Below are 12,335 nucleotides of genomic sequence, written 5' to 3'. Positions count from 1 at the left end.
ATTAAAAGCTGACATTCTCCAGTAACTACTCTCACTTAAGAGCCTCATCTGAGGGATCCTATCCAAACTTTATGAAAAAGCTGACTTGGACCCATCAGATATTAGAAGGATTTTTTCATTAAACTCCCAAGTTGTTGTTTTGGCTAAAAAGACATAACATGTGCTAATGTCCTCTCTTTATTACACTGATGTATTTTTTTTTTCTATGAGCCTATTAATTACTTTGTAGAATGATCCATGCTTTTGTACTGAAGAAAGGTACTTTACAAAAATCCAAAAACTGATGGAGTTTGTGTGATGAAATACATGCTTACCTCCCAGAGTCGAAGAATATCTTGAAAGCTAAATTCCCTTTTAAATCTGATGAGAAGCCACCGGAAGCAAAAATAAAGGTAGCCTGAGTCTTGAGATTCTAGGAGTAAGAGTGTTACATGTCAGAAATACCAGATTTGGTTAAGACAAAGGGGGAAAATACACACACACACATATACACATGTACAGGTACAGAATCATACAGCTGATCTTTAGTATGGTAGTCCCTCTTCAGAATCAATGATGCTTGGTGGAGGATGGCATATTTTTTAATTCAGTAACAAGGTAACATTTTTTCAGCACTGATGGAACAATTATGAAAATCCCATAGGTGCCTCTAATTTAGAAGTCCAGTAAATGAGTCTTGTGTACATTTAATATTATTATTGGAAATATGTTTAAAGATTGGTCAAGATATCAGTGCACACAGAACACAGTAAGTTGCTTTATTTACTGTGCATGAATAACACACCTACCTAAATAACTGCAAAATCCACTGTCTAGTAAACGAAGCAAAGTGCTCAGCTGAATTAGTTGTGTCTTCATACCCTGCATCTGTTCTTCAAAATTTTGATGCTGGATGAAATAAAATATTAGCAGTGTCATTTATATCAATCAAATAATGATGATGAAGATTTGCAGATATGTTTAATTATAAAAACAACAAAAAATATCATAGCAAGTGGATCTCACCCTTTACGTATTTCATGTGTGGAGCACTTAAAAGATGGCACTTGTATTTAATGAAATGTCTGCCTTTTACTGAAAGGTTTGAGTAAAGCAGTGAACTGTGTTTCTCAAACAATATTGTTTACTTTGGTATATAATAAATGATATTTTAAATTAGCCCACACTCTGTACTGCAGCATCACTGCACTCAAACAAAAAACCTTTTCTTTTATTGCTGTACCAGTTTTTATGTGCTCTACCACATACTGTTTCACCACGGGCGTAATTCAGAAAAGCTTCTGTTTGTGTGAAGTCTAAATTCCATTTAACAAGTACCAAAAGGCAGTTCTGATAGAGAACCATTACTCTGTACAAAATCCTTCTGGAGGACTCCTGATTGATATGAATTTGGGCACTCTGGCTCTGAGTTACCTTGGAATCTTTTTTTGAGTACTAGCTAAATTTGTCTGTATTACGTAGTAAGAATATCATCAACCCACTGTAATTTCTGTCAACAATCAAAAAAGTTGGCTTCAAACTTAAGATGATCTTTGTTTTAAAAGTATTTTGTTTTATAAACTTCATTTTTTTTTAATTAAGCCCAAATGCTATCTGCAGCTTTAGGTTTCCCTTTTTGTTTTAAGCCAAAAAAAACAACTTATTTTTACCATTTGATCCATGTATGACACAAAGCACCAAAAGGCATCTACTTCATTCTCCATAACATACAAGACAGGTGAAAGCAAGTCACTCATTCCCTGGACATAACCTCGATGGAGACAAAAAAGGCAGACAGGAATTTAATGAAATTCAACAGTTAAACAGCAATTTTTCAAGTGTGTTGAATAACCGAGCAAAACAAGCTTTGCATTCCAAGTTTTTACAGATGCTATAATTCTACTTAACAGCACACTTAAGAAGAGTAGAGGAAAAGGATTTTTAAAGCTCGTTGTTTCCCCTTCTTTCTCACTCTCTCAGCTACCTTACAACTGCTGCTCTAATCAACTTACCTACTGCCCCACTGCTGCTGGGGACTTCTCTAAGCATAGGAGAAAATAATTGATGTGCATGTCTATCATCAGCGGTTGGTTTAACACAACATTACATTTCTCACTTAGACTCAAGCTTGACTGTTTGCACTTCTTAACAATGCAATTATAACTGAGTAACCAAAGAGAACTGGAGTCAATGAATGTGAAAATAGGAGCAGGTGTGAGAAGGAAAACGGAACAAGGAACAGAAAACAGGTAAATAATTCAAAAAGGTCAAAAGAAAAGTTCTGCTCCCTGAATTTAATACTACAGCCAATTAAAATAAATCCAAAGAAAATGCTGTTCAAGACAGCTTAAATCTCTTAAAGATCAAAAACAGTTTCATTAATATTTGACTTGAGGAATTAATTCAGAAAAATGTTGTATCAACAGGTTGTATCAACAGCATTATATCAACAATTGAGTAGCTTAGAAACCCAGGACAGTAAGTGGTGTCAAAGGTACTGTGTTTCCATTATTCTTGTTTGTTTATAAAATATAAGACTTCTCCCCTGCATAAATTTAAGCCATCTAAATAATTTCTTCCACCACTGTGTAGGAGGTGAACAAGCCTTTATTTCACTAAGATACATGTCACTGCATGCTAATGCAGATAGAAATGTGGGAGGACAGGGAAGAGCTGCACTTTTAGACAGTCTTTTCTAATTTTCCCTTTCTCAAGCCAAAAGATCAAGTGTCTTTACAGACTTGACAGAAGGGACAAAATCTGACAAGTATTACTGCTCTGCAGCAAGTTTATTAGCAATTAAAGATTAGTTCCTACTTTGTGCATTCAAAATCTGTCAAAGCAGACTTGTAGAATCCCAACACTCTTCTGAAACAGAACACCAGCCCACCTGCAACTACAGAACAGCCCAATGTCATGCCAGGGGTGAAGGAGGGGGAACCAGCTAGAAATCTCTTTTCCCTCCCAAGAAAAGTAAAAAGAAGTCAAGACAGACATCTCAGCTATACTGCAATTAAAGGAAGACGTTATGAACTTTTCCTTCCGCAACAGATGCATACTCTATATCATAGTTTTTGACAGACTGCTAAGTATAATCCTCGAGAATCAGCTTTTGAAGTATTCAAAACAACACTCATGTTTACAAATAGCTGGTTAAGCATGCTGAGCTTTAAATACAGCAGTGGCAGCTGGTTTATAATCATAATTGGTGTATCAGTCTTAAAAATGTATATAATGCTTAAGCTCCCAATACCCAAATCCAGATAAAACTCTGAAAAGCAAACTTGAATCAACTCTAAGAAAATAACAGTAAAGCTACTGTGAAGGTAAACTGCCATTGGAGTCCTAACCCCACAGCTGATGGATTCAGATGCCTGTGATATTAATGGGAAGAGAGGAAGAAGCAGCAGACAGAAAACAAAGTTATTTACGTTATTAAAATATAAACCCTGACATTTGAAGAAAGTATTGTAATTGAAACAAGTTGAATTGTATGAAGAGTCCTTAACACAAGTAAAGCTGTAAATCAGAATCTAAAAAGATTAAGTTCAGAGGAATGCAACTTACCTAAGTCAAAGTCATACATGCAATAGGTCATCAAAATATCATGAAGTAAAATCAATCCTGGATTATCTTCACCTTCATAGAATTTGTTTGTTCTATCTGTCCTGTTTACATCTTTCTCTAAAAACAGTTCAGAGTTAAAAACATTTTCAAAACATGTTCTACAGAGCCAGCATCTAATGAATTCAGGATAGTTTAAGTGATTTTTTTGTCAAACACTGTTGCAAACGTTTGAATACTGTAAGACAACCCCATCACTGAATGTCATTTTGAAACGAAGTAAAAAAAATCCTTCCTGTCTTGAATGAAAAGATTCACTTGTAAATGGATTTGAAACCTTTTATGTTTTTGTTTGTTTGTTTGTTTTTAGAAAAAATGGTTAAACACTTTTTAATGGAATAATTACTGATTATAATTCAGAGGACATGTTCTTTACTTACAGGGATTAAGAACAATTTTATGTAAGTTATCGATGCGATGTTATTTATGAATACTTATGATATTCAGCATAAGGCACAGTAGGGAAGTTATCACACCATCAGCAAAAAGACACTGTTATAGTTCACTACAGCACATCGTATTTTTTAACAAGTTCTATAACCCATATTGAGCTGAAACCACCTGTTTCATCAGACAGTTCTCATGCCTCAAACATACCAAATACACAGTATATTCTTTAATAATATGAAATTCAAAACTAATGTATTTAACGAAACAAAATTGAGCGCACTTGAAAAACGGGACTACTCTGTTCCATTTGATTTAGTTTACGAAAGTCTTTTACATTTTAGTTTACAAAACTCTTTTACATTTCGAATTCTTAGAACAGAAACTGCTTCAACTGCAACAAAACTTCAGCCTTTTTTGAACTCCAAACATTATCTCCTGTTAACACATACAAGCATACACACTCTAAAAAGGCAATTTGCTAATCAAAGACCCTTCTCAACCTCTAGATTACCTGTTGAATAATTTGCTGAATAAGCTTAGTTGATAATGCAGAGTATCACAAAAATCTTATCCTATCTCCAGAAACAGTTATTTGTTCGTTTAGTAGTCTTAAGTATGGGTATTACCAAATCACTCATCTCTCCACCCACCAAGAAGAACTAAGGATACATATTGCTAACAAAGTCAACAGAACTTTGTGAAATTTAATAAAGTAGCTGAAAGAAGTCAGAATGCTTATGTACAAATCCGTCACAAATTTTAAAATATAAACACATATAAAGTTCTTATTATATCACCATTATTTTAATGAAAATTTCAAGTAAAATTAAATTATGTAACAACATGAAGTAAAAAGCATTTTGTTATTAAGGGAATAAAAATGTCCCACCTTTCTGTAATACAAAGGTGTAAAGCTCTGAATTACACTGACTAAAGTTTTAATGTTAAGAGTGTAACAGAATTTAAGACCCCTCTTAGAATGGCAGCATGTTAATTTTGAGCATTTCTTAATACAAGTTATTCGAGATTGTATCTCTTCAATTTCATGTTGTATTGTACATGTTTGAGAATTCATAGTTAGATATTTCTGAATCTGAATTTACCTATAAGACTCCGGTAGTCTCTTAATCTTGAATTTCGTTTTTCCTGTTCCTCACTGACAGATTTCCACTGCAGTTTCATCCTGAAATATTCGTCCCTGAAGAAGAAAGATCATTTTGTAACCAAAGCATGCTCAATCATTACTTTTTTTTTTTTTTTTTTTAATTTAAGCATTCATTCTGCTTGTTATTTGGACCAAACAGACTAAGAGCAATCTGTTTATGTAACATTTTTATTTTAATAGAACAATTTTTTTAAGGTCTATCAAACACTTCACTGCATTGAGTGAACTTTAACAGCTGTCTCTAAAGATGTGTGTTAGGAAAAGAAACTTTTCATGTATTTTGTAACCTAATAAAACTGTACTCACGTTTTCCTCTTTTGCAAATTTGCTCTCTCTTCTTTAGTGCTATTCCAAGGAAAATATCCCAGAAGAAATTTCCATGCCTCTTTTCTTAAAGTATGGCAGAGTCCCTAGGGAAAAATAGATATGAAATGTTAACAAAAACACCGTTTCAATTTTGGGAGAAAATGCTTCTATATGAATACAATCCTTCTTGAAGTAGCAACATTAAAATAAATCTGTTTTCTATTTCTACATTGCAGTCAAATCTTATCTGCTAACTACATAACACATTTGCAGGAAAAAGAGGGAGAGAATATGATCAAGCAGCAATACAACTTAGACTAGTAAAAAAAACTGGAATGAAAACCAGTTTAACATGTCCCACAAACCACAGAAGTGCTGGATTCATCCTTACAGCATAAAACAAACTTTACAGAAGGTATTTCTTTATATATATCTACTTCACTGCTTGGAATAAAAACCCTAAGGGCATCACAGATACTAAGAAGTTAAAAAAAAAATAAAGTACCTTTAAAATTTACATATTTAAACATGATGCTGTGTAACTGCCAAACTTCTGGTCTCTCCACAAACTGACCTTGAGTACTAGCCTCCTATTTTATTTTATTTTAAACAAATAGCTACACCTAACAAGACATGGCCAACACACAGATGAACAATACAATCCATACAATCAAAAATACCACTGCCTACTCAAGGACACTATTTGCCAGAAATCAAAGTAAGACTGATTTCAATATGATAAAAATGCAGTCGCTGAATCCCATCCCACTTATCAAAAGAGATTCTTCCAACTCCTGCAGTACAGTCACAGGAATAAAGCCATTCTGTTAGAACACTCCAGAATTTACCAGTCCAAGGCTAGTCTGCATGCTGGGGACACAGCGCTTGATGCCTCACTGTATTTTTTCACTTACCATTAAGTTGAGGCAAGGAAGATGGTGCTGCAAATAGCATCAGCCACTGAAATTTGGTGCTCTAGCCGAGCAGTAACTGGAACTTTTCCAGTAACATGCAAACAATTTAAGAAAATCATGCTCTTATAAGAGAATCTGCATTTAATGTATTGGAAGTTACATTAGTTCACGAATAACACCGGGCACTCACTCCTCTGGCAATAGACAGCAATGGACAACACAGAGGACAGGGAAACTTCAGCTGCTATGAAAAAAAAGTTTGTAGGAATCGTCATGAAGCGTCCTTTACTGGATGCCTCAGGGCAAAAGTATATAAAAGAACAATCAAGTTATAAAGGGCCTCAGTTTTGCTTTGCCCTCTTCACAGTACATTCCTTAATACGTATTTTTAAGAAAAAAACTGTAATTTCAATGTTATTATTCTCTACCACTGCTTAAATTCCCAGAACAGGAGACAGCACGCTTATGAACATGCATCAACAGGTGCACAAAGAATGCATGATTAAGGCAGCTGTATCCCCGTTAAAAAACACTTCATTAAAAAAAAAAAAAAAAAAAAAAAACTTAGGTATATTGGGTAAAATAGCTATAATATAGTTAATTTTTTTTTAATTGTGCTGCTGAAACTGAATTCACATTCATGTTGCAGTTCAATAAATATTGGCAAATGATGAGTACTGAGGGCAAAATCCAGGTAAACTGCTCAGCAAAGAAAGAAGCTTTTGTTGGAAAAAGAAAACACCCTTAAGAAGAAAATAATAAAACAGATAGCCTAACATTGCAGTGTTTTTCTGAAAGGCACTTTGATTTCTCCCCTCAATCACTCAAGCCTCTGTCTTTCCAGCTCACTCCCTTTAGCCATCCACCCTAAGATCTCTCTACTTGTACAGCACATTGTCTGGTTGCAAGACTCAGGAGGTATTCAATCAACATTAAATCATTTTTTATAAAGTCTGTCCAACAATACCGACTGGCTTGTGCCTGAAGTCCTGCATAGAAAACATTACATATATAAAGAAAACCGTATAACCATGGTTTGAGATGGAGAGAAACGGGGCCAGAAGCCAGCCACAGGTCTTGCTGACTTTAGAAAAACAAGTTACCCCTTTGAATATCGATTGCTTTATGTAGTCAACATTTAAAATTCTTCCTTCAGAATCCATATTCTTAGCCCATTCTTCGGTTGACACAGGCTCTCTTCTACTAACTTCAGGTTGTTTTCCTAGATCAATCTGAAACAAACACAAAGGTGTTATGTGAATCCCAATGAAATGCTTCAGTATTTTTGAACAATCACACAAATACTACAAGCTTGCCAGTTACTTATGTTCAACTATATTTTTCCATGTGCATATTCAAACTCGCCTTAGATCCTTACAGTTCGATACTCTACATTAGCAAGTAGCATGGACCAATACAGGCAGAAAGAACAAGAAACTCTGTGCTAAGAACCTGGCTATCTATGCTACTATTGCATATTTCGGAGGAGGTTGTGTGTTTTAAATAGCCTTCCACCACCTCCAGACACCTCTGAACTAACTTCAGCCTAGTCCCATGGACTGAATGCCACTAAGCCACCAGAAATACATTACATACGTGCAGCACAGCAAACAAGGACAATAGGGAGCTTCACTTCAAAAGCACGTTCTTTTAAGAGAGAACAAACTCAGGTTCGCAAATGTTATGTCCACACAGTCCAAACAGTGTGGCTCTAAAATCAAATTACACTATCCCTCAAGTACACTATCCCTTAAAAACAAAATTGTTTTCAGAACTCCCAACGCCTGAAGTTCCATAGTTCAGCTGTTAGTCTCACTCCAAGTTGCATGTTTAAGGACCAAAGAACTCAGCAGACAGCTGAACTTAATTTCTAGAATCATTTCAATGATAGTAACCACCAAACCAATTTGTTTTTCATGTTTTCAAAGTTTTTGACTTTGAGAAGTCAAAGGCATTAGCCAGATTAACACATACAGGTCAGTATTGTTTTTAATATGTAGTTCATACGTAGTTCATACTGTTACTGGCAAGCTATAACACTACTTTGAGCTCAAGGAAAAACTGACAAAACAGCGAAACACTAGAAACATGAGCTGCTTGAATAGTAATCACAAGCATTTAAAAATACATCTTTTCCACTGATCTGTAGAAGACAATATCAGGAGCCCACACAAAGTGATTCACGACACAATTACAGGTTCATTCTAGTTTCGGTTCAAGTGATATATCAGTCTGTACATTTATACACCACAGGCATCAATTATCCAATTAAATGTATCGTTTTAATCTTTTTAAACCATCTTAAATCTCTTAAAACAAATTGAAAAGTTAAAGTGATAGCCATGAAAGTAGCCATGAAAGGTATTAGCTTGCATACCCCAATTTTACTTAATACTGTTCTCTATCTGACCACAGAGGAAACACTCAGCATGAAGTGAGACAGTTCAGTTTGCAGGGCAGTTATTCTATAAAATAAAGATAATCTGGATTATCCCTGTTTCAGTTGTGACAATTTTTTTTAAGCAAAATTTGTACTAACAGGCATAAAACTGATATTCATGAAGTGGCTGCTGATCTTAATCTCATCAACAAATGGCAGGGAAGAACATGCCACAATCGCCAAACACTACAACTCATCAAGCTTCAAGCTTACAGTTCCTTTAAATGTACACATAAGAAGAACCAATGCATCTATATCTCATTCATTTACACACTCACTCGTGTAATGACTTCAAATCCTGGTTCTTCCTGCTGATTTATCTTTAGCCCTGGAATAGCATCATTGAGAAAGTCTGCCATTTCTGATGGTGGTCGCCGCTGAGTTGAAGGGTCACTTAATCGGAAACTGTCAAAAATATAGTTTGTGACTTTGGAAAATCTTCCCATTGTTACTGTGTATGGATCTTTCTTCCATTTCTGTGTTAAAACAAGGAAAACAAGCAAAATATGAAAAACCTCAGATTATTTGGAATTCTTGTACTCAACGTAGACAACAAGTATTAACATCTACAGTAGGTCTCAAAGCTATGGAAGTTTCATATATAAGTACTTTCATAAAGTACATTCATTATACAATAAACAGAAGTATGAGATCTTAAGTATTAAGATAATACCACTGACTGATTTCTAAGATTGGATAGCAGTATGCTGACATATGTGTAAGATCAGATTTAGTGTTTACTTTCCTGTAATTAACGCCACAAAACATCTTCCTTCTGCCTACCTTCTCTACCTGCACAGAGGAAAAACATCTTGAAACACCACATACTCCGCTAGCAGTATCACACAAAACTTTTTTTCTGATAAGTAAGTCAATAAACTAATGCAATTCACTTATGAAGATTTTATTTAATTAAATGAACCAGTGGGTCAGAACTCTGGCCTCATTCAATCACTAGAAATTTTGCTGCTGACTTTCGTAAGGCCACAAACTCCACCTAATGATAACCAGTTTTAAGATTAAAAAACTCTTAAGCAATACTGTGCTCTTTGCTGCTCTATTTCTGGCATCCCTTCAAAACTGTCAGAAAACAGGTAAAGAATAATTGGTCAACAAAGTTTAGGAAATCCTAGTTGACACATTTTGATAATACCTACATGCTTTCCTTCTTTCAAATTCTAGAACTATTTGTACCTAAATGTACACAGACAAAATTAACTTGAATAGGTTTGAAATAGTTCACAGGGAGGTAAAGAAATGAGTAGCGTACTAAACTTACAAGTAAGAGCACTTTCTACAGCAAGCAGTTGTTTTAGGATACCATCAACGGTTCCAGAATGGCAATGATTCAGGGGATACTTATGATACAGAAAGGTTGTTTTTTTCCTTTCAATCAGTGGTTCAGAAAAAAAAAAAAAAGTCGAACAATACATACTTGCAGTAAGCCATATGATGGTTCATCAAGGAGATTTTCAAAAGACTGAGACAGAGACTTGTTCTGAGAATTCACAAGAAGAATTCGTTTATCCTGTGGAGATCTGCAAGAAAATTAAAGCATGGGGTTTCTGTAAGTACCACCAGTTTTTCCTGAAAATGTTTTAGAACATTTAGAGGTTTTGGAAATCACATTTCAGGCTTTGTGTGAGGAAAACAGGCTTGATGCAAGATCTTTCTTGGCAAAAGTCCACATGCTAACACATTATACCACAGGACTTTCATGTTCCGTAAGATTAGTCATACTCATTCTCAATTATATTCTTTAAGTTTTCAAAATATTACAATGCTGTACTGAGAAATTACACGTGGGTTGTAAAAGTTATCTTTCAGAGCAAGTATTTTCTACATTTGATAGTGGACAAAGAGAAGTGACACAGGAAAGGAAATTTAGTGACGGACAGTCAACCCCAATACACACACTGAAACACCTCTAAGGTAACTGTAAACGAAAAGAACCCATGTCACCATAAGCAGTTAAGGGATTTGTTCTACCAATCAGTAAATCTTACATTAAGATATACTGTAAAACATTACATAAAGGAATACAAACTGCCTTTCAATATCCATTGAAAAAGTACATCAACAAATTTATAACCAACAGTACTACAACATCTACTGTCAACGTAATTTTAAAATTTATCCCAGTAAGAGTTTATCAACACCGCAGCCATTGTGTTGTGAAACTGGAACATCTCATTACAGCCACACAAATATATTTTTGTGCAGACTCCAAATGCTAAATGAACACAATTGATTTTACTTAATTCACTGTTTTGGGGGTTGTTTTTTTCTTTTTTATAGTCTTCTACTTCAGGCTTGTGTGGTCAGATGAAAACTATAACAAAGACTGCTGGGACTATGCTGCTCCTTTTTCTTTAATCTTTTTTATTATTTTTTGTTGTTGCTCTCATTCCCTCTACATCCTCTTCACTCCTCTGGTATGGACACCTGATCAATTCATTAATCGGCTTCTGAATCACCACAGTTTACGGCTTAATATATTAAAGCAGAGAGAACAGTTCAGAAGTCAATCTGACGTACAAGCCTTGGAGTTAGTAGCCAAGTTGGAAAAAGCTAAGCACTTTGCCATCTGATCCTAATCCATTGAACAGACTTATATTTACAAAATATGTTTTTCTGTTGTTCTCTCCCGAAGTTTAAATCCACTATTTCTAGTTTTAGAAAGAAAAAAAATACTTTTATTTTTTATGAGTACTTGCATCATCTGCCATGTTATTAAAGTCAAAGATAAGTATTTTTTAATAAGCCTTATCTGTCTTCAATTCCAACATGACAGGACACTGTTAACACTGACGGATATGAAATCCGACAAGAGATCTCATTTTGAAACAGCCAGACACCATAGTCACAGATATGAAGCAGCAACAGTTAATGAAGCTCAACTGGCTTTTGCTAAAAGACCAGCACAGGGGCACAGGCTGAGTCATGTATCATGCCTTTTCCGAACTAAGAGAATAAAAACTTTGTACAATATTTCCATTTTAATTAAACATTTGCTCTGGACTGCTTGTTCAATATGGGCAGCTACTTGGGTAATGTTCAAAACATATTTGTGAGCTAGACACTTCAATAAACATTTATTCATAATACTGCTGCTTAGAAAGGGGTCATCAGTGTGGCATTTTCCTCAATATTACCCTGGTACAGCCAAACTAGAAAAAAAAAAATCTCTAGAGCAACAGATTACAAGTATTTTGTTCAGGTTCAGTTACTTCACATACCAATTTCAGCAATGACATGGCATTTTATAATGGTGTTAAAGAAATGCAAAAAGCTTTGAGGTAACAGAAAGGTATTTTAGGAGAATGCTCTGTCATAACATCAGTACCTGCTATCTAGATAGATGCAGAGGCTGGAATAGCAAGTAATTACATTGCCATGTACTTCCCTAGCAATACAGAAAATTGAATAAGCATCTTTCCCTAAAAGAGACTGTTAGCTTACATACACCATATATTAAAGCATAAGTAACTATTAGGAAAGGACAGGATCATATAAA

The 12,335-nt window shown here is 34.9% G+C and overlaps 1 protein-coding gene across 1 annotated transcript in view; it reads right to left on the bottom strand.

Annotated features, from left to right (window-relative positions):
• Nucleotides 1–12,335, bottom strand: part of TBC1D15 (TBC1 domain family member 15) — a 33,038-nt gene that overhangs the window by 4,303 nt on the left and 16,400 nt on the right. Inside the window, exons 6-14 of the mRNA XM_035334094.1 lie at nucleotides 10,254–10,356; nucleotides 9,097–9,294; nucleotides 7,482–7,610; nucleotides 5,465–5,568; nucleotides 5,097–5,191; nucleotides 3,547–3,663; nucleotides 1,650–1,750; nucleotides 789–888; nucleotides 315–412 (exon numbers count right to left, since the gene is read on the bottom strand). Coding sequence (XP_035189985.1) covers nucleotides 315–412; nucleotides 789–888; nucleotides 1,650–1,750; nucleotides 3,547–3,663; nucleotides 5,097–5,191; nucleotides 5,465–5,568; nucleotides 7,482–7,610; nucleotides 9,097–9,294; nucleotides 10,254–10,356 — 1,045 coding nt within the window. The remainder of the gene's footprint in view (nucleotides 1–314; nucleotides 413–788; nucleotides 889–1,649; nucleotides 1,751–3,546; nucleotides 3,664–5,096; nucleotides 5,192–5,464; nucleotides 5,569–7,481; nucleotides 7,611–9,096; nucleotides 9,295–10,253; nucleotides 10,357–12,335) is intronic.

The sequence above is a fragment of the Oxyura jamaicensis genome, chromosome 1 (genome assembly GCF_011077185.1).
Source record: "Oxyura jamaicensis isolate SHBP4307 breed ruddy duck chromosome 1, BPBGC_Ojam_1.0, whole genome shotgun sequence".
NCBI classification, from domain to species: Eukaryota; Metazoa; Chordata; class Aves; order Anseriformes; family Anatidae; genus Oxyura; species Oxyura jamaicensis.
This window is presented reverse-complemented; position numbering and strand designations above follow the sequence as displayed.